The sequence below is a fragment of the Microtus ochrogaster genome, chromosome 4, assembly GCF_000317375.1.
Source record: "Microtus ochrogaster isolate Prairie Vole_2 chromosome 4, MicOch1.0, whole genome shotgun sequence".
Taxonomy (NCBI): domain Eukaryota; kingdom Metazoa; phylum Chordata; class Mammalia; order Rodentia; family Cricetidae; genus Microtus; species Microtus ochrogaster.
In genome coordinates this window covers 51,880,147-51,899,598 of record NC_022011.1, presented here as the reverse complement: position 1 = coordinate 51,899,598, position 19,452 = coordinate 51,880,147, and the positions used below count along the sequence as shown (strand labels likewise).

Genomic DNA, 19,452 nt, shown 5'->3' with positions numbered 1-19,452 from the left:
CCCCCGGGAAGGGGTAGCCGAGGGCCTGTGGGTCTTAGGACCCAGCAGGGAGGGATAATGTAGAAGCGTCCTCAGGGAGGGCCGCTCTGTAGTGCCTGTGGTCAGGTCTCTCACATGCCCGGGTCTCCTGACTTGCTGCTCACTTCCACCTCCAGGAACCTGCAGACTCAGCCCTGGAGCCCAGCAGGTCCAGGTGGCAATGGGAGGGGCCGCTCACAGGTCTGGTACTCATCCAGCTGACCCCATTTTCCTTCCAGCAAACCGCAGGCTCAGCCCTGAAGCCCAGCAGGCTGGTCCAGGCCCAGCAGGCCCAGGTGGTGGTGGAAGGCGCTGCTTAGAGGCCAAAGTAAAGAGACTTATCTGGCCACTCGGCAGGGCCTACGGGCCGGGTGTGCTTTCCCAGGGAGAACTAGGCAGCTGTATGTGTCGCAGGGTCTAGAGGTGAAGCCTAGAAGGAGCCCACCCTTATTTGGGGAGCAGCGCTCAAGCCCCACATCTAGCCGAGGATTTCAGTTGAAACAAAAATGTTCCAACACCCACACTGACCCATGTGTGTTAACCTCCGACCCCCATGCTGATCTTGCAGTACCCCCTGCCCTCTGACCAGTACTTGCCGCCTGGTACACCCCGCCTCTTGCACACTGACCCTCCCCCCCCCCCGCATGACTTTGGCTACATCCTAGCCCCTGCACGCTCACCTGTACTGACCCCTGGAAGCCTGAGAGAAACAGAAGGGGAGAGAGTTTCCCTCTTGCATCTCACAAACATGGGCCCTCCATACTGGGATGGGAGTGGGCCTCTGCTTTGCCTGTGTCCTCACAGCCATGATTAGGAAGGGTGTGGAGGGCCCAGTGGGGAGGAACAAGCAGGCTGAGGTATCAAGCCAACATGCACTCTGCACAACATTGCTCCAATCTTCCAAGACTGCACAGACAAGTGCAGGGGGCTCTGGCCGTGACACCTCCATCTTACCAGAGGCTGTCCTGGAGATACATGGGGCGGTTCCCTGACAGCAGTGATAGAGAGCCTGGCTGCTCTGTTTTTAGAGCGGGGGGTGGGGGGAGGATGGTTAAATGTTGTCTCCCCACTGCTGGATTCCAGGAGTTGGGGAGCCAACTGGTGTGGGAAGACCCCCACACACCCAATCACCTACTCATGAGAGTTTGTTTCCTGTCTGGTCAGCCAGCTTTCCCTGAGTACACAGGGGTGCGAAGACCCCATATGACTGTTTGGGGTCTTCATACCGCTGGGCTGACCAGCAGAAAGAGGGGTTACTGTCTTGGCTAGAGGGAGTCGTCTCTCATCTCTGAGAGGAAGTTGAGTTTCTGCTTCAGAATAGGAGAGGGTGCTCCCTGGTAACTGGGGGTCCCCGGGGCGCCTTTTGTACTTCCATACCTACTAGTGAAGGTTATGGGACACCAGCAACCCAAATTTAAGGTCAGCAAAGGTGAAGTCTTCTGGAAATGAGGACCTTACAAGGGGTTAAGGAGTAACTCCGTACCGAGCACATGCCTAGTCACGTGTGAGGCCCTGAGGCCCTGGCTCCAGCCTCAGCACAAAGCAGGGCTGCTGGGCTCCAGCTGGGCCAGGGGACTTGTGAACTAACTTAGAGGCTGGCCTGCAGCCTCCCTTCTCCCCAAAATGCTGAGTGGAGCTGAGTTTGAGAGGAAAATAATGTAAAATGAAGGTTACAAAGACGAGGCCAGCAGTTCCTGTGGCTTCCGCGTGCCATCCGTTGTGCCCAGCCTTACGCATTGTCTCCTGATGTGGAATCAGTTGGGGATACAGGCCAATGCATGAACCCCCCAACTGCGTGAGGGATCACTGCCTCTCTCTGCAGTTAAAGGTCTTTGGCTGTTCAAATGTGTGCCTCAGAGGGAGGTGGTTAGAGAGCCGTGCAACACACACACACACACACACACACGCACACACCGCTCAGGGCTCTGTCTGTGGCGGTGGTACCAGGCTGTGGCCCTTCGTGACAGATATGCTGTTGTTGTGACCACCCTTCTTCTTCTCTCCTTCATCTTTCTTCACCTCCCTACTTCTCCAGATTCCCATCCTCATTATGTCTAAGTTCTGTCACCTCCTCCTTCGGCTTCTCAGGGGCTTCTTCCTCTGTTCTTTGTCCGATCTATGGCCAAAGGCTAGGCTAGTCCACCTGCTATGGAAGACCCTCATTCTTTAGTTTACACAAAAGGATATTTTTAAGGAGACATCCTGGACTGGGCTGCTGCGCTAGGAGATGAGAGCTGCCTAGCGGAGCCTGCGTGAGGATTTTAAAGTTTGGTTTTGTTTGTCTGTTTTTAATACTTCTGAGGTAAGTAGCATATTGTTGTAAGCAGCTGTTTTCCTAACAAATCATGGTGGAATCTATCTATTTTTAAAGCATTTTCTCCACATGATTCCTACAAAAGGAAGTGTGAAAACCACGGATGCAAATGGTATTGCAATAGAGTCAGGTCTTTGGAGGGTCAGACCTTTTGCTAGTGCATGTGTTGGAGAAGATCCTGCTGCCTCAGTATCTAATACGGAAAGAGCAGCCTCACCGCGGCTTCAAGGATGTGCAGCCACAAAGGGGAATTCTCTGTGTCAGGAGCCAGAGCCGTCTTGGAGCTCTGTGGCCATGTATCCCGTGGACTCGGTTCTAGGATGAGAACATAAGCACCCACGCTGCTCTTACGTCTGGACTCAGCACCCTCTGCCACTGCATCCCAGCGAGGTCAGGCTCTAGTGGGTTGGAACCCAGCATGGACACATGGGTGGCTCTTCTGACACCTGTCCCTGATGTCACATGATGGTCAGACTCCCTTCCCTACAAGGAGAGCTTGGTTGATAGAAATGGGGGCTAAGCCTGCTCTAGTGTTTGGTGTGCCTTTCTCATTTCGACGACAGAGTGGACACAAAGCAGCTTAACTGAGGAGATGGTTACCGCAGGAGCACATCCATTACAGTGAGGAAGAACTACAGCAGGAACCTGAGGCAGCTGATCGCACTGTATCCCCAGTAGGATGGCCTGGGGTGGTGGATGATGGTGCTCAGCTCACTCTCTCCTTCCTGAGTGATCGTCTGAGATCCTGGCTATCCATTCATGGACCTATCCACCTACAAACCCATTCATTTACCCATCTACCATCCTGCAGTTACCGGTCGACTGACCAGTCACACAATAGGACAGATGTCTGTCATGTTCCCCGTGAAGGGTGTCATCTTGGATATATCTGGGACACAATTTTGGATAAAAGAGACCTTGTCTCCCTTGTAGAGTTTGATCTGGGAGGTCAGATGCACAACTGAATGCTGAATAGTACCCCTAGGCTCTACATGTGGTATTCCCTGAGACTAGAAGGGGGGTTGGTCTTATAGGTATTATCAGGAAAGGCTTCAGGTCTGTTTCTGCCATGGCCCAGCCCTGTTCCAGAAGCTTGGCTTCTGTACAACTTGCTCAATAGGAAGGAAGTGGGCATGGGGCCATACACCCCTGCCCAGGGGATGGGGAAGGTCTACCATCAGCGAGATTCTGCACACTTGCACCCCACAAGCCTGGAGCCACCCTCCCGAGCAGTGGGCTATCTCTGTGTGCTATTTGCTCTCTTTCAAGGCCACAGATTTTGCAGCCATCTCCACGGATGGCTTTGGGCCATTGCCTGCTCTGTTTGTCTACTGGGGCTGAGAAAGGCTTAGATGAGGGTGGGGCCACGCAGCTGCTGTGGACTGGGGAAGGTGCACATTGTGCTAACAACCTCTTTCAGGGGTGCGTTTGGAGCTGGAGTGCTTAGATTCCCACTGCTTTGGACCCTGTATGCATCTCTATTTTTTTTAAAAGATTTTATTTATTATATATACAATATTCTGTCTCCATGTATGACCACATGCCAGAAGAGGGCACCAGATCTCATTACAGATTGTTGTGAGCCACCATGTGGTTGCTGGGAATTGAACTCAGGACCTCTGGAAGAGCAGCCAGTGCTCTTAACCACTAAGCCATCTCTCCAGCCCTTCTCTCTCTCTCTTTTTTTTTTTTTTTTTTGTATTTTTATTTTTAAACAGCCGTCAGGCCTAGCAATGTTCGTCTCCACATCCCAGAGGAAGAAGGCATACCCTGTTCCTTCCCCAGCCTGAGGCATCGGCTTCCTTCTGCTCTGGAGCTCTGACTGTTCCTGCCTGCCATCCGACCCAGCGCTCCAGGGGCATGCCCTGAGCCTACTACAGCCTACAGTGGTCGCCCCAGGGCTCTGCTAGGTAGAGGTAGGTACGGCCTGTGATCTGAGACAGCTGGCCAGCAAGGGAGGAGTGGGAGGAGTCTAGTTGTGGGGGCTGAGAAGCCAGTTTGGGGTGGCTCTGAGCACGATCATCATTGCCCTGCAGGGTCAGAGCCTCTGTTCTTGCTTCTCACCCACCCCACGGTCACAATGGTCACATCCTGGAGTCATGGGCAACGTGTTTATTTGTGTTGAGAGCAGAAGCAGGGCGAGGCTCTACGGCAGGAACCCTTGCCTTCTTCAGCAGACATTTGGATCAGGTGTCCAGCCTGACGGGGTGGGGAGGGACAGTGTTGGGATGGTGGATAAAGAAGAGGAGCGGGGGAGAGACTTGAGACTTGGGAGGAACAGAAGGCAAGCAGATTGGAGTTGGGCTAGAAGATGAGACCAGGAGAGGTTCCAGGGAAAGGGCTAGGAGGCATGCTCCTCAGAGTACACCTCTGTCACCAGTCTGGGCTCCCCCAGAAGCCCCTGCTGTGGCCCTACCTGACCCCCGCAGGGTCCTAGACTTGGGGTGGATCTGCTGGTACGGGACAGTGAGTGTTAAGGTTAACGCAAACACGTACGTGATCCCATACGCGCGCCGTATGGAATGTGACCCAAGCGTAGTGCCACAGACCTGAAATACCAGCACCCGGGAGAATAAAGCAAGAGAATCGTGATTGCCACACCAGCCTGGGCTATACCTCAAGACCTATCTCAAAATGACAAGGGTATGTGTGTGTGAGCATGTGCCTGTCTGCATGATTGTAGGCACGTGCTTGGTGTGCAAATGTGACTAGGCAGGTATGCATGGAGAGGCATGATGGGGAAGGTCCTTGGACAGGGCGGGAGTTGAGGGGATCCTAATCCATCCTTGAGAGGAGTGAGGCTGAAGACAGGGCTCAGCCCTGAAGCCCCTTGGCCTTGGGCTCCCGGAGACTTTCCTACCAGAAAGAGGCTGACCAAATTCAAGGACTTCCCTGGATGAATTCCAGTCTCCTGTGAGCAGGGAACTATCCTCCCAGGACAGAACCAGGGCCAGGAGGGGGCAGCCTGGGACTGTGACACAGGGTTGGGAGGAAGTGGCCTGGGATTCAGATAAGAGCGTGAGCCATGAGCACCTCCCTGCTGATTCAGGCTGAACTCTGTAGCAAGCTCTTGCCCCCTGAGGATAGGCACTGGACTTGTGAAGGCTGGGGAAGGTGCCACCATCGTCCCCAGATCCCATCCCCCTTCCCATCATCCAATGCTGCAAACCCATTACCGGTCACATCAGGGAAGATGAAGTTGTTCTTTGTGAGGTTCTGGGTTCTGGCCAGGCAGACAAACCTGTCTATTGGCTTATGAGGAAGCTTCCATTTTCTACCTGTGGCCAGAGGAGCACAGCACGGCTCTCAGCGCTTGGTGGTGGTGAGGCATTTGCCCCCAAGCCATCCCCCAACCCAGACAGCGCCACCCTGACCAGGCTTCCGCAAGCGGGGGCTCACCCAGAAGGTTGACTCTGATGATGGTCAGGCTGCTTGTTTGTCTGAGGGACAGTACCAGGGCGAAGTTGGTGTAGTCTGTCTCGATGACCTGTACGTCTTCTCTGTCTGCTCCAGTCCCTGACCCCGAGGAACACATGTGAGGTCCCCAAGGCAGCTGTGCCCTCCCCACTCATGCCTCGCTCACCTTTGTTCTCCACGGTGAACTGCCCAGGCTTGGTTGTTGGGATCAGAGCATAGAACCAAGCATCACAGCGCTTGCCCCTGTGGGAGGGGGAGGCAAGGACAGGAGCGGGGGTGGGCAGAGGGTTAAGGGAGCCAGCCAGGCCCACTCTGGTGTAACACACACACACAAAATCAGCTATTTATTTGAAGAGGCCTACACCCCAGGACGCAGAGGGCAGGAGCCCTCCCGACTCCCCAGCCTCAGCTCTGGAGTCCTTTCGGTTGCTCTTCCCTTCGGAGAAGCCCGGCTCGATGCCATAAGAGAAACTCCTGCTCCACCCAGCACTGGTCCTCAAATCCTGAGGGGCTCGTCATGCCAAAAAGAAAGCTTCTGGGGATCAGGAGCTAGCCTCCTCTGGCACCCAATCCAACAATCTCCAGAAAGGGCCACAAACAGACTTCAAGTAGGGGCTTCTTGCCACTGTTAAGACTTTCGAAGTGGAACCTACCCAGGAGAGCTAGACAGGACAGAGAGAACCAAGACAGAGAGAGGTCCCTGAACACACAAGAACACTGAAAACCCATTAGCCCTCCGTCTCCAGAGTACCTCCCCTGATGCCTCTCCTCTGACAGCCAGCCCTTCACTGGGTTGGCCTTTAGCAATGGTCATGAAGCAGGCTGTGCTAGACATGGTCGCTAGATGTCACAGTGTGGCTGGGCCATGCAAGGTTCCTGGGACACGCCCCAAGTCCTTCACTGCTGGGACAGGAAAGACACCCCACTCACCGGGTCATGGTGTTGGTCACCTGAAAATAGCTGTTGTTTTTCAGCTCGAACAATGCGATGTAGGGGTTGAGCAGGGTCCGGTGCTCTCTCTTGTAGGTGTTGCCCGCCAGACCGAGGACAAACCATTCCCCCTGAAACTGCATGGCTGGCGATAGGCATAGCTAGCCATCTCCCGCCCTACCCTGGGCAGCACACAGTCAGCCAGGACCCTCCTCATCAACAACACTGGGAGAACCCTGCAGCTGCTTTTAAGCTAGCAGGTAGAGGGTGACCTTCGTCAGTAGCCAGGTGGTCTTCCCAAATCTCCATTTGTGTTCTTTCACAGAGGGACTGATTAGTGCCAACACAGACAGTAAGATGGAGCTAGGCCCTTTTCTGGGGGAGGTCATGGGCTCACTCTGGAACTCCGGGTTCAGGTTCCACCCTGGCCTCCCAGTGCAGTGCCTATGGGCCTGCATACACCCTCCCTCCAAAAGCTGGGACCCTAGCCAGCTGCAACCTGCGTCTTTTCCTTTGAAAGCCCTGTACCTGGTCATTGTGGAAGCTAGTCAGCTCGGGAAAGCCTTGAAGCTTGCTTGGAATTTGGCCCTCCAGGATTTGGGGAAGGGTGAGAGTCAGCCACAGAGCCCACCAAGGGCCCATCCCAGCAGTGACCAGGCTCCAGAGGGACAAGGCCTGACTGAGGAATGATATTGGTGAAAGTTGCACAGAAACCCGTTTCTTCATGGCCACCTGGCCAATGCTCCTCTCCGGGAAGTGCGGCAGGGCCAGGTGGGTGTGGAGGGAGGGCAGGGCTGACCTAGGCTATTGTAGTCCTCAGACCCTAAACACCTGCCAGGGTCTCCTGGGTCCCAGCCAAGGAAAAGAAAGCCTGCTGGGTCCAGCTGGGGCCATCTTGTGACTCCAGACACCTGCTCTCAGTGTCCCCACAAGCGGGTCAGAAGTCCGCCCACGTCCACCCTATTTGTTCTTCATGCCAAAGGACACCTTGTTCTAGGCAGGGGGCATGTCTGGTCCTGGTTTCCACAGCTTCTTACCCATGGTCTGGCCCGAGAGCCCCCAGGCAACTCCATAGCCCTCTCACGTGCTGAAAGCAGTGTAGCATAAACACTGTTCCCTGTTGGAACACAGAGCTGGTCAGAGAGAGAGGGAAAGGCCTCGGAACACCCGGGCCAGGTAGGACATGCTGGGGGTATTCCAAAGGGACCTTCCATGCAGAGGGGTGGAGCGGGTGGAGCCGGGGGGGGGGGACCATTTGGGAGCGGGGCTCTTATGAGAGCAGGTACAGTGGGGACAGGACCTTTCGGAGTCTCCTTCTCTGAGAGCGGGACTCTATAGTAGAGACCCATGGGAGCGAGGTCCCATGGGAATGGAGCTCTGGGGGCGCGGGTCCCTAAGGAAGTGGGGTCCCATAGATGCAAGGTGCTACGGAGCAGGAACCTGGGTAGGATCCTGCTCGAGGCTGTGAGAGGTAGGTGCCGTGCTCTCCCTGGTCACAGGGTGGTGACCCAAGAGCTGTGCAAACTTGGTGTAGGTGGTTCCTGACTGAGCTTCCAGAAGGAGGTGCAGAGCCACCTCAGCCTGTTCCCTGGGCTCTTTTCTGCAGGACAGGACACTGAGAAGACTTGGGGAACAGAGCAAGGACAGACCAGGTCTCCAGGCTGGGCCCAAGCAGGGCCCTTGGTGGACCAGGCCTTCCCAGGTCTGCTGAAACTTCACAGAGGGGACTTGTCCTCAGGAGATAGCCCCATGGTGACATAGGGCCCCACGAAGTGGCTCTTTTTTAGGTCTTGGAGGCTGTTGTAGCCATTTCACTCCGTTCCCCTTTCTTTTTTTTTTTTTTTTTTTTTTTTTTTTTTTTTTCAAGACAGGGTTTCTCTGTGGTTTTGTTTGGAGCCTGTCCTGGAACTAGCTCTTGTAGACCAGGCTGGTCTCGAACTCAGAGATCCACCTGCCTCTGCCTCCGAGTGTTGGGATTAAAGGCGTGCGCCACCACCGCCCGGCCGTTCCCCTTTCAAGAGTATGCTGGAATGAAGGGCAGGAAGCTCCTCCCACTTTGATTGGTGGAGCCTCCAACCAATGCCCAGTGGGCCACCCTAGATTTACAGCAACAGAAACAAAACTGTCCTGTCATCCTGGGACTGAAGCGGATCTGGGATCCTGTGTGGTCTTCTGAAACTGACCATGGCCTTCTACAAGACCAGAATTGGAGGGAGGGGGCAAGCGATGACACAGAACACCACGCAAAGCTTGGAGGAGCAGACAGCTCAGAGTGGAGAACATCCCACTCACAATCCCTGCCTTCCAGGGCCCTTCTGCTTCTTCTGCCCTGTGCCTCCTCCCCATCCAAGACCCCTCCCTGGCTCCCTTGCAGGCTTCTACCTGCCCACTTCTCCCGTTACCCTCCTCAGCCACCTCCATCTTTCCTTCTGACAGTGACAGCCAGGGCAAACCACCTCTGTCTGCCCTGTGTCTCCTCTCTGGGAAGACTCCTGAGTGCTGTCCTCTGTTCACTTCCCTTGCCCCATAATTCTTTCCCAGGACACTGTCATGAGTGGCAGGAGGCCCCCCGAGTGTAAACCATCTTCATATGCAGGGGACCACCTGTCCATAGGGCATCTGGGTGGACAGCAAGGGCAGGCGCACTACTGCTTGCTCCTGCCTGTTGAGAAGGGGTACAGCCCCTCACCTCCAGGCAAGGCAAAGACAGGCCACCTGTTCTGTAGCCCCAGGTCAAGGCCTCTAATCCTGTGGTCTCAGGCAAGATGGCCAGTTACATATTGGTGTCTCCAGATTTTTAAAGTTATTTTTTTCCTTAGATATTATACATTGCCTGTTAGAATTCAAAGGTTATATACAGATTATATATAACATTTGTGTATGAATATGTGTATGTATTGTATATGTGCACGTTTACATGTGGTGTACAAGCAAACCGAGCAAGATGGCACTGGGTGTCCTTTCTGCCTTCTTCCATTGAGAGAGGGTTCTCACTGAACCTGGAGTTATGCTGGAATGCAGCAAGCTTCCTAATCCTCTTGTCGGTGTCCCCACCCTCTGGTGCTGGGGTTAACGGTAGGACTGGCCATGCTGGAATTTTTATACTGCACACGTCTGCATGGTTGTGCAGTAAGCATTCTTATTCACTAGTCCATCTCTCCAGCCCCTGTAAGAAATATTTTAGGGCTGGAGAGGTGGCTCAGAGGTTAAGAGCACTGGTTGCTCTTCCAGAGGTCCTGAGTATTCAATAAGAAATATTTTAGGGCTGGAGAGATGGCTCAGAGGTTAAGAGCACTGGCTGCTCTTACAGAGATCCTAAGTTCAATTCCCAGCAACTACATGGTGCCTCACAACTGTCTATAATGGGATCTGGTGCCCTCTTCTGGCCTGCAGACATATGTACAGGCAGAACACTATACACTATTTATATAAAATAAATAAATCTTTTTTTTAATTTTATGGTTTATTTAACTTTATTTTATGTGCATTGGTGTGAAGGTGTCAGATCCCCTGCAACTGGATCTTCAGACAGTTGTGAGCTGCCATGTGGGTGCTGGGAATTGAACCCGGATCCTCTGGAAGAGCAGTCAGTACTCTTAACCACTGAGCCATCTCTCCAGCCCCAATAAATCTTTTTTTTTAAAAAAAAAAAAAGAGGAAGCCAGGCGGTGGTGGTGCACTCCTTTAATCCCAGCACTCGGGAGGCAGAGGCAGGCAGATCTCTGTGAGTTCGAGACCAGCCTGGTCTACAAGAGCTAGTTCCAGGACAGGCTCCAAAACCACAGAGAAACCCTGTCTCGAAAAACCAAAAAAAAAAAAAAAAAAAGAGGAAATAGTTTAAAATAAAGAAGATATTCATGGGCCAGTGAGACGTTTCAGCAGGTAGAGATACTTGTCTCTCTAGTCCTGACATTCTGAGTTTGGTCCCCAGACTCTACTAAAGGTGAAGGAGAGAACTAAGTCCTGCCAGTTGCCCTCTGACCACCATAAGCAACCCCTAACCCATGTCAGGCACACACATACACACATACACACACACACACACTATTTTACCTACAATTTTCAAATTTAACTGCAGCTCTTAAAACACTTTAATGAATCTAAAATATGTGCCAATTCTAGAGCCATCTCCTCGGGTTGGCACAAAAGCTAATGGCTGCATGGTCCAGGCTCAGCCTGTTCATCCCCACAGGACAACAAGGCAGAGATCAGAGGGCTGGCCCTTGGCCGTGGGAGCTCAAGCCTTTCATCACTTTCTGTTAGGGAACGCAAGGCATGAAGGAAAAGGTGTTCCTGGGGCCAGGGCAGTGAGACCAATGCCAGGCCCCACAAGGCCAGTGTGCTCCTGTGAACTTTGTTTTTTGTGGATAGGACAGTCTCCTGAAATTCCTCCTTCCAAGGCCCCTGCTGGGGCTGAAGAGATGGCTCAGAGGTTAAGAGCACTGGCTGCTCTTCCAGAGGTTCTGAGTTCGATTCCCAGCAACCACATGATGGCTCACAACCATCTGTAATGAGATCTGGTGCCCTCTTCTGGCCTGCAGACATATATACAGATAGAACACTGTATTAATTAATTAATTAATTAGTTAATTAATTAATTAATTAAAAAAGGCAAGGCCCCTGGTGGTCCACTCTCCCTCCAGTCTATTTTCCTGCCCTGCCCAGAGACCCCAGGTGATAGAGCTTCCTCTGGGGCAGCTGTGGCTCAAGGGCCACCCCTATAACTATAGCTCCCATTCCTCCAAAATGGGCCAGCAGACAAGACTTCACCTGACTTTGCTCTAGGAATCATACAGCAGTCTTGCTAGTACGATAGCTCACTTGGAGTGTCCTGGGGCTGCTAGAGGGGAGGACATGGCCGGCTGGGGAGCCAAAGGGCTAGCCCACCTTTGTCTCCCTGTCAGTAATAGATGGCTGAGCCTTGCTCCCAGGAGCACGGACTTGCCTACTTTGTGTCCCCAGGGCCTGGGGCACCTCAGAAATGTTTACCAAATGAGTGCTGGAAGTCATCATACCACCACCAGCAAGGCAAGGTCTGAGGCAAAAGCAGATGCAAGCCTAGCAGTGTCTGGGATGATGCCCAGTTCCCCGAACTCCAGCCCCTGCCTTCAGAGCCAAGCAAACCATCCCAGGGCTGGAAAGAACAATGCTCCTGTCTAGAAAGGCCCAACTCCTTCCTTATGGGGATATGCACAACTTAGCTCCCTATGGCTGGTAACCCTGACAACAGTAGGGGCTGCTGGGGGGACAGCTGTATCAGGGGTTCGACCCACATGATAAGAGCCCCATGCTCACCCCTAACTGGTCCCATATGAAGAAGGTTGTCTGTTCCTTGTTCCTGGGGTACAGCTTTCCACTCTATGTGCCCCAACTGCTCCCTTAAAGCCGCCCTGAATTTTTCCTGGCAAGTATCCTTGGACCTATAGCTCTTTAGCCTCCAGGGTCAAGGGTCAGGAGGGGCCCAGAGGACTTGGGAAGCCTGTGTCCCTCTCCAGAGAAGGTACCCTAGGCAGGGCCTTGAGTCCATCCCCCCCCCCACACACACACACACACATACCATGGGGACTAAGCAAGCACCATAGGCTGTGATGGGGGAGCGAGGGAAGGAAAGCACCGCAGAGCAGAGTAAGCCTTCACTGTAGAAGGGAAGCAGGCTCAGGGAGGGAGCAGGGACTCTTGCTTCTGGGTAGAAGGAGCAGTTTCCAGCCCCACCTCTCCAGGGCAGAACCATCCAATAGCCAGGGGGCAAGTTGCCTTCCCTTCCCACCTCAGCCTGGTAGAATTCCAGTCCAAGTTGACAGAAAAGACCCAGAGCCACAGCTGATGTTTACTGAAAAGCCCCCAGGACAACAGAGCTGTGTGAAGGTATGCAGGACAGACAGGAGACTCCAGGAGCACGTTCAGGGTGCTCAGAACTCTCGGAGAGCAGTCCAATGTCCACAGCTTCTCCACCACATGGCCTCATCTCCGCATCTCTGCAGCAGACACAGGGCTTAGTGGGGAAGAAAAGACAATGACCTCAGCCCCCTGCTCTGCCCTGCTGGCACGACACTCACCATTCAGGGTGTGGAACTGGTCCGCAGTTTCGCAGAAACCTAGGGGTGCAGGCAGTAGTCAGGGAGGGCAGGATGTTGGCCAGGAGGGTGACTGGGCTGGAGATACTCACATACTTGGGAGGGTGACTGGGCTGGGGACACTCACATACTCGGGAGGGTGACTGGGCTGGGGACACTCACTGTACTTGGGAGGGTGATTGGGCTGGGGACACTCACTGTACTTGGGAGGGTGACTGGGCTGGGGACACTCACCGTACTTGGGGAAGTAAAAGACCTGGTGTTCTGTCAAGTTGGCTCCTCTGACTCGCTGCTCAAACACATTCAGGGCAGAATCACTCACCGGGAGTGAGCGGACTGTGGGACACACAGAGTTCCTGTGGTTTAACGGGGCAAGGTACCCAGGACACAACCAGGTCAGCTGTCTGTCCCTGCCCCTTCTAATCTCCATACCAGCCTGTGTGTAGCTGCTCCTTCTAGGGTGCCTGCTACTGAGAGTATTGCGATAGAAAGGGAATGGGGATCTGTGTGTCCATCTGGTGTCACCCAACCCACCAGGATGGCCCTTCGAGGTCACGTGTGGATGCTGAACTAGCACGCACCATACAGCTTCACAGACAGCCTCCTTGCCTGCTCCAGATACAGGACGGCAAAGTTCTGGTAGTCGGTCTCAGCAACAACCACAGGCACTGGCCCACGGGTCCCTGGGGCAGAGGCAGAACCATAGCAACAGCACAATCAGCTCCTCAGCCCCCGCCTCCATTGCTTGATGACCCTGCCTCACCTTGGAGCAAGAAGCGGCCAGGGACCCCGGTGTCTCCAAAGCGTTGGCGTATCTGCCAACAGATTCCATCTCTAGGGAGGGGAAGAAGGTATCATGACATAAAGAAGCACCCAAGGCTCTAGGAACTCCAATCCAGATAGGGCTGTATGGGGATACCTACCCAGGTCATAGAGGAGTTAGGGGTGAGGTTTAGGGTCAAGAGGACAGAGTAAGGGGGGGCTCAAGGGCTGGGATGAGGTGGATGTTGCAGCTAGACTCACAGCTTTCGGAAGGTGCTGACAGCCATAGCTGCACCCTGGGGAGTTGTGTGCAATGTGGTGGCCTCAGCCCGGTGGCCCTGCTCCTGAAGAAAGCGGCATGCAGAGCCCACAGCCACAAGGAGCCATGTCCCTGCAAACTGGGAGTGAATTGGGAGGGCTCAGGACTGACTGAGGGAATGGGCACCCTGGGTCAATCCTGCCGACTGTTCCTTTACCTGCTCCCACTCACTCCCAGCTTTTACCTGCTCAACATTGAAATTCGCCTGGGCCTGGATGGTGCTGATAGGGGATGGAGCCCTAGAGGGCTTCCGAGCCCTTTGGCCCAGCGAAATGGCTGTCAAGAGCAGGGTGAAGAACAACACAGCCCTAGGGGACAGCATGGCAGCCCAGTCAGGGACAGAAGGCGACAGGACGGGGAGGCACTGTCCCAGGTCAGAGTCCACTGTCCAGTGCCACAGGAAGCACAGCCCAGGAAGTCCACATCTGTCTTCCGTTTACTGAACCCCTACCCCAAGCTAGGTTTATCCTAGAACCTGGCCTACACAGGGGGTTGGCATTGCACCCCAAGTGCAAAGTCTGCGTTGACTTCTGCACCCCGATTTCTACTTGAGGTCAGTGCTCAACACTCTGCACGCCAGTAACTGCTCTTATCCCCACAGCCAACAACAACGTGCTCGTTAAGTTACTTGTTCAAAGCCTTAGCGCAGAGAGGCCGAGTCTCGAACCTGTCCAGCTGGGCGGGGCTCGCTACTGCCGCCCTTTCGAGCAGCCAGGAACAAGTACTGCTCTACGAGCAAGAGCGCGGGAGCACGAGCGCGCGCAGGCGCATGAAGAAACGCCGGCCCCGACTCAGAGCCCAAGGCGCAGGCGCAAGAAAAGCGGCCATCGATGCCTCGGGGCTCGGGGCGTCGAGTCTGGCTCCTCGGGAAAGACGCGGAGGCGGGGGCTAAAGCGGCGGAAGCGGGGCGCAGCGCAGCGGGCGGAGGCGCCGCGGTGAGTCCCGGCTTTGGCCCTGCAGTGGTCACCTGTGTCATCTGCCCTGCCCCTCGACACCGGCCTTGTGCCCCATTACTCCCAGTCCTGCCGTCGTCAGGCTTGTGCCACTTTCGGTGTCCCCTTACCCCCGGCACTGGCGTGAGTTTATTTTCTCAGGCCTTGTCCCGGTCATGGGCCTCGCCCTGCCTTGCCCTACCTTCACTGGCCTTGTCCACTGTCACCAACTTTTTCCTGGCAATGGCTACACATGTACAGCCTTTGGTGTCACCATATCTGGCCAGGGATGGTCTTGGCAGGCTGTCACCCTCCCAGTCCGCCCGGCAGTGTCAGAAGGCAAATGAAGGACCCGCTGCCCAGTCTAGCTAGGCAGCGAGTCTGATCCCTCTGATCCCTGCCGTCTGCTCCGACAGTCAGAAACCCTACCCACCCTTACCACCCTCCTGGCCAGGCTCTCTCCTGAGTCCACAAAGCAGGGGCCCCTGGCCAGGAGGAGCCCCTTCTCAGAAGAAAGTCAGCCCTAGCTTGAAGTCTTGGGGCAGCAAGGTCAAAGACAGGGGTCGGGTGTCCATCTCTTGGTCTTGACTGCTAGAACTTGGGCCTGCCAGTTTGGGCAGCCCAGACTTGTTTGCCTGCCTTGGCACTCAGATGTCTTCCTGGGCTCAGGAGTATGGGGAGTGTCAGAGACCCCCACCTGGAAGGTATGAAGATGGGGGCCACCTCCCACTCTTGAGGGGGTGCACTAGGCCTAGTGGTACTGAGATGTTCACCATCTGGTCCAGCCAGTCCTTTGGTGCCCCTGGAGGATGTGAGGCTGGGGGCTTTAAGAAGGGTGGCGTGGAACAGTGCTGCTAAGCCCTCCTCTTCCCCTGCACATGTCCAGTGCAGTGGAATTCTCGGATGGGCAGTTGGTGCGGCTGCCATGTCTGGCACTCCCTAGGGTTGGGAGTGAGGAGGCCTGGGCTCAGAGCGGCCACTGGTGGCTTTCAGGACCGTCTGGGCAGAATGTCACGATGGACGAGGGGGGCATGCCCCTGCTCCCCGACAGCCTTATCTACCAGATCTTCCTGAGCCTGGGCCCTGCAGATGTGCTGGCCGCTGGGCTGGTGTGCCGCCAATGGCAGGCTGTATCCCGGGACGAGTTCTTATGGAGGGAGCAGTTCTACCGATACTACCAGGTGGCTCGAGATGTGCCCCGCCACCCAGGTCAGTACCCGCACACAACCTGCTAGCCTCAGAGCAAGGGCTCGGGGCTCAGGGACTGCAGCCCTGGGCCGCATTGCTGGGAGGCCATGCCGTCAGCGCTTGGTCTGTCCTAGCAAGGGAGGCTTGCATGTAGGATTGACACTGCATTGCCCACAGCGGCCACGTCCTGGTATGAGGAGTTCCGACGGCTCTACGACATGGTACCCTGTGTGGAGGTGCAGACACTGAAGGAGCACACCGACCAGGTCCTGCACCTCAGCTTCTCCCACTCGGGGTACCAGTTTGCTTCCTGCTCCAAGGACTGCACAGTGAAGGTGAGAGCACCTGTCAGGCAGCAGAACTCAATGGGAAGAGAAGCCAGTGCTGAGACAAGCAGAGAGGGCCAGACGGGCCCTGGAGGCCTGATCTGGACCACACAAGACCCCCAGTTAAGAACAGCTCTAACCTCTAGCTCTGGGGGCCAGCCCTCTGCATTGACAGGGTATGATAAGAGGGGGTGGTAAGGGGCTAGGACGAGATTCTTGCCCAGGAGGACTCAACACCTCAGTGAGAAGAGTCAGAACTTCCAGTACTGCCAGCGTAGACTGGCCAGGTAATTACCACGCGGCCCTCTGTTGCAGATCTGGAACAACGACCTAAGCATCTCTCTGCTGCACAGCGCAGATATGAGGCCGTACAACTGGAGCTACACCCAGTTCTCTCAGTTCAATCAAGATGACTCGCTGCTGCTGGCCTCAGGGGTGTTCCTGGGGCCGCACAACTCCTCCTCAGGCGAGATAGCTGTCATCAGCCTAGGTAAGTGTGGCCCTTGGGTTGGGCTGCCTGCCCCGTCGTGCCCTGCCTGCTGGCAGTATGCCCAGTTGTGGCCTTCCTCCCAGACTCCTTCGCCCTGCTGTCCCGTGTGCGAAACAAGCCCTATGATGTGTTTGGCTGCTGGCTCACAGAAACCAGCCTCATTTCGGGGAACCTGCACCGCATTGGAGATATCACCTCCTGTTCAGTGCTGTGGCTCAACAATGCCTTCCAGGTTCAGACTGGGGCAGGGACAGGCTGGGCAGACAGATGGGGTAGGGCAGGGAAATAGAGAGGAAGGTGCGGGCAGGGCTGGATGTGGAAGAGCAGACGCAGGGCCCAGGGTAGGCTGCTCTCCAGGCCTGGCTCTCTGGCCAGCACCCACCTGTTGCGGGCCTTGCCTTGTGTCCCTGTAGGATGTGGAGTCAGAGAATGTCAATGTGGTAAAGCGGCTCTTTAAGATCCAGAACCTCAACGCTAGCACCATCCGCACGGTGATGGTGGCAGACTGCAGCCGCTTTGATAGCCCGGACCTCCTGCTGGATGCTGGGGACCAGGCTGGGCTCCCCTGCCGAGTCTTCGACCTAGGTGGGGATAGTGAAGAAGAGCCCCCTGGCCCGGGTTTACACACCTCTGGTTCTGGCCGCGTCAAGGAAGGTTTGCGGCGCATGTTGGATAGCGTGTTGGATGGACACGCACAGCTATCAGACTGTGCACTGGAGGCCAAGGTGGCTGAGCTGCTGGCCCAGGGCCACACCAAGCCCCCAGAGTGTAGCGATGCTGACACCAGGAACAAGTACCTCATCTTCACCACTGGCTGCCTCACCTATTCACCCCATCAGATCGGTAATGGTGGGCCGGGCAGAGCTGGGCCTGGGAGGGTCAGAACCACGGTGGTGCTCCCCAGACCAGCAAGTTCATAAGCACAGCTTGGATCACGCATTGGGATCTAACTCTGGCTTTGACGCATTCGATTCTGTGTAAGAGTGGTGAAAACCCAGGCAGGGGATTGGTTGGCAAGTGACCAGGTGGGCAGCCATGCTTGAGTGTTCAGTGTCGGCAGTGTGTGTGGACCACGAGGGCTGTTCTCGAACTGGGAGTGCTCTGGTGGTGCTGGCCCTCCAGGCTCTGGATGACCCTTGCCCTGGTCTCCATGCAGGCATCAAACAGATCCTGCCACACCAGATGACTACAGCAGGGCCTGTGCTGGGTGAGGGCCGGGGCTCCGATGCCTTCTTTGATGCACTGGACCATGTCATTGACGTGCACGGGCACATCATTGGCATGGGCCTGTCTCCTGATAACAGGTGGGCCTGGTGTGCAGGGCGGGACACCACAGACGGCCCAGATCTAATAGCATGCTTGTACCTAACGTGTGTCCCTTGCTCAGGTACCTGTATGTGAATAGCCGCGCCTGGCCTCCTGGCTCAGTGGTAGCTGACCCCATGCAGCCACCGCCCATTGCAGAGGAGATTGACCTGCTGGTGTTTGACCTCAAGACCATGCGGGAGGTGAAGCGGGCTCTGCGAGCGCACCGTGCCTACACGCCCAATGACGAGTGCTTCTTCATCTTCTTGGATGTCAGCAGGGATTTTGTGGCCAGGTGTGGGCTCAGGTGGGCCCCTGGGCTTGGGTACGGGCTTCTGCTGGTGGGTGTGGGCTCATCCAGATGCTATCCCACAGTGGGGCTGAAGATCGGCATGGTTATATCTGGGACCGCCACTACAACATCTGCCTAGCCAAGCTGCGGCATGAAGACGTGGTCAACTCGGTGGCTTTTAGCCCCCAGGAGCAGGAGCTTTTGTTGACAGCCAGCGATGATGCCACCATCAAAGCCTGGCGCTCACCACGCACTGTTCGTGTCCTCCAGGCCCCACGCCCACGCCCACGTCCCTTCTTCTCCTGGTTTGCCAGCCATAGGCGCTGAAGGCTTCAGTGACTTGAGCCATTGGGACCCACTGGGGAAAATGATACCCTGTGGTTCTTTACTGCACTGGGGCAGAGTAGCTCATAGCAGTCATGCCTTAGGAGGGGACAGCCTGACCCCAACACTCACATGCACCTGCTCACTTAGCCGTCAGGCTCGGCACTAGGGTAGTAGCCCTTGTTGGCAGCACCAGAGATCCCATGTCAGCCTCTTGGCCAGTGCAAGTAAGTCCTGCTCTTCACTTGCCTTCTTCCCTGGGCTGGCAGCTCCACAGCTCCAGGCTGACCACTACCTGGATACCTTTCACACTCAGCAAAACCCACACCCTTGGCTATCCTGGTGTACCCTGGGTGACAGGCCATAGGCTCTGGCCTCTGATAATTTGGCTTGTGCTACTGATTGAGCGGCCTGCAGTGACCATGGGCGCTACATGTCGCACTTATCAACTGTTTGGGTTGATGAATAAACAGTTGGCAACAGCACCTGCCATCTAGTCTGTTCATAGGGAGGGGCCCCAGGCTGTGCCGCCTCAGGGGTCCTCCAGGAGGCGGAAGAGGAAATGCTGGTTCAAGTTTGTATCTCTGGACTTGAGGGATGCCCATGGGATGCCCGTCTGTGACTGGCTCAGGAGACGGCGGGCTATAACAACCAGTACATCAGAGAGAGCTCCCAGAGCGGGGCATCCTGGCTCCTCGGGACTGAGGCAGGAGGATAGGAGCTAAAAGTCTGTCTGGGCTAGAGAACAAGTTCAGGGTTGA

At 55.4% G+C, this 19,452-nt stretch overlaps 3 protein-coding genes across 6 annotated transcripts; 1 reads left to right on the top strand and 2 right to left on the bottom strand.

Annotated features, from left to right (window-relative positions):
* Nucleotides 1-5,377: 5,377 nt before the first annotated feature.
* Nucleotides 5,378-7,337, bottom strand: Lcn12 (lipocalin 12). Its single transcript, XM_026778634.1, has 5 exons — nucleotides 7,208-7,337; nucleotides 6,680-6,816; nucleotides 5,918-5,992; nucleotides 5,732-5,856; nucleotides 5,378-5,610 (listed from the first exon to the last, which is right to left on the bottom strand). The coding sequence occupies exons 1-5, from the start codon at nucleotides 7,319-7,321 to the stop codon at nucleotides 5,378-5,380; spliced, it is 684 nt and encodes a 227-aa protein (XP_026634435.1). The 5' UTR covers nucleotides 7,322-7,337.
* Nucleotides 7,338-12,486: 5,149 nt separating this feature from the next.
* C8g (complement C8 gamma chain) lies at nucleotides 12,487-14,455 on the bottom strand. Its single transcript, XM_005346296.2, has 7 exons — nucleotides 14,019-14,455; nucleotides 13,777-13,913; nucleotides 13,517-13,587; nucleotides 13,335-13,436; nucleotides 12,988-13,089; nucleotides 12,736-12,774; nucleotides 12,487-12,654 (listed from the first exon to the last, which is right to left on the bottom strand). The coding sequence occupies exons 1-7, from the start codon at nucleotides 14,154-14,156 to the stop codon at nucleotides 12,641-12,643; spliced, it is 603 nt and encodes a 200-aa protein (XP_005346353.1). The 5' UTR covers nucleotides 14,157-14,455; the 3' UTR covers nucleotides 12,487-12,640.
* Nucleotides 14,456-14,700: 245 nt separating this feature from the next.
* Nucleotides 14,701-19,176, top strand: Fbxw5 (F-box and WD repeat domain containing 5). 4 transcript variants are annotated; one of them, XM_005346295.3, is made up of 9 exons: nucleotides 14,701-14,769; nucleotides 15,760-15,975; nucleotides 16,132-16,289; nucleotides 16,596-16,770; nucleotides 16,854-17,002; nucleotides 17,184-17,613; nucleotides 17,927-18,074; nucleotides 18,158-18,370; nucleotides 18,451-19,176. In XM_005346295.3, the coding sequence occupies exons 2-9, from the start codon at nucleotides 15,783-15,785 to the stop codon at nucleotides 18,692-18,694; spliced, it is 1,710 nt and encodes a 569-aa protein (XP_005346352.1). In that variant the 5' UTR covers nucleotides 14,701-14,769; nucleotides 15,760-15,782; the 3' UTR covers nucleotides 18,695-19,176. The 4 variants fall into 4 exon arrangements, with proteins under 4 accessions (XP_005346352.1, XP_026634575.1, XP_026634574.1 ...); XM_026778774.1 differs by lacking the exon at nucleotides 14,701-14,769 and adding an exon at nucleotides 14,783-14,910; XM_026778773.1 differs by lacking the exon at nucleotides 14,701-14,769 and adding an exon at nucleotides 14,920-15,470.
* Nucleotides 19,177-19,452: the final 276 nt, after the last annotated feature.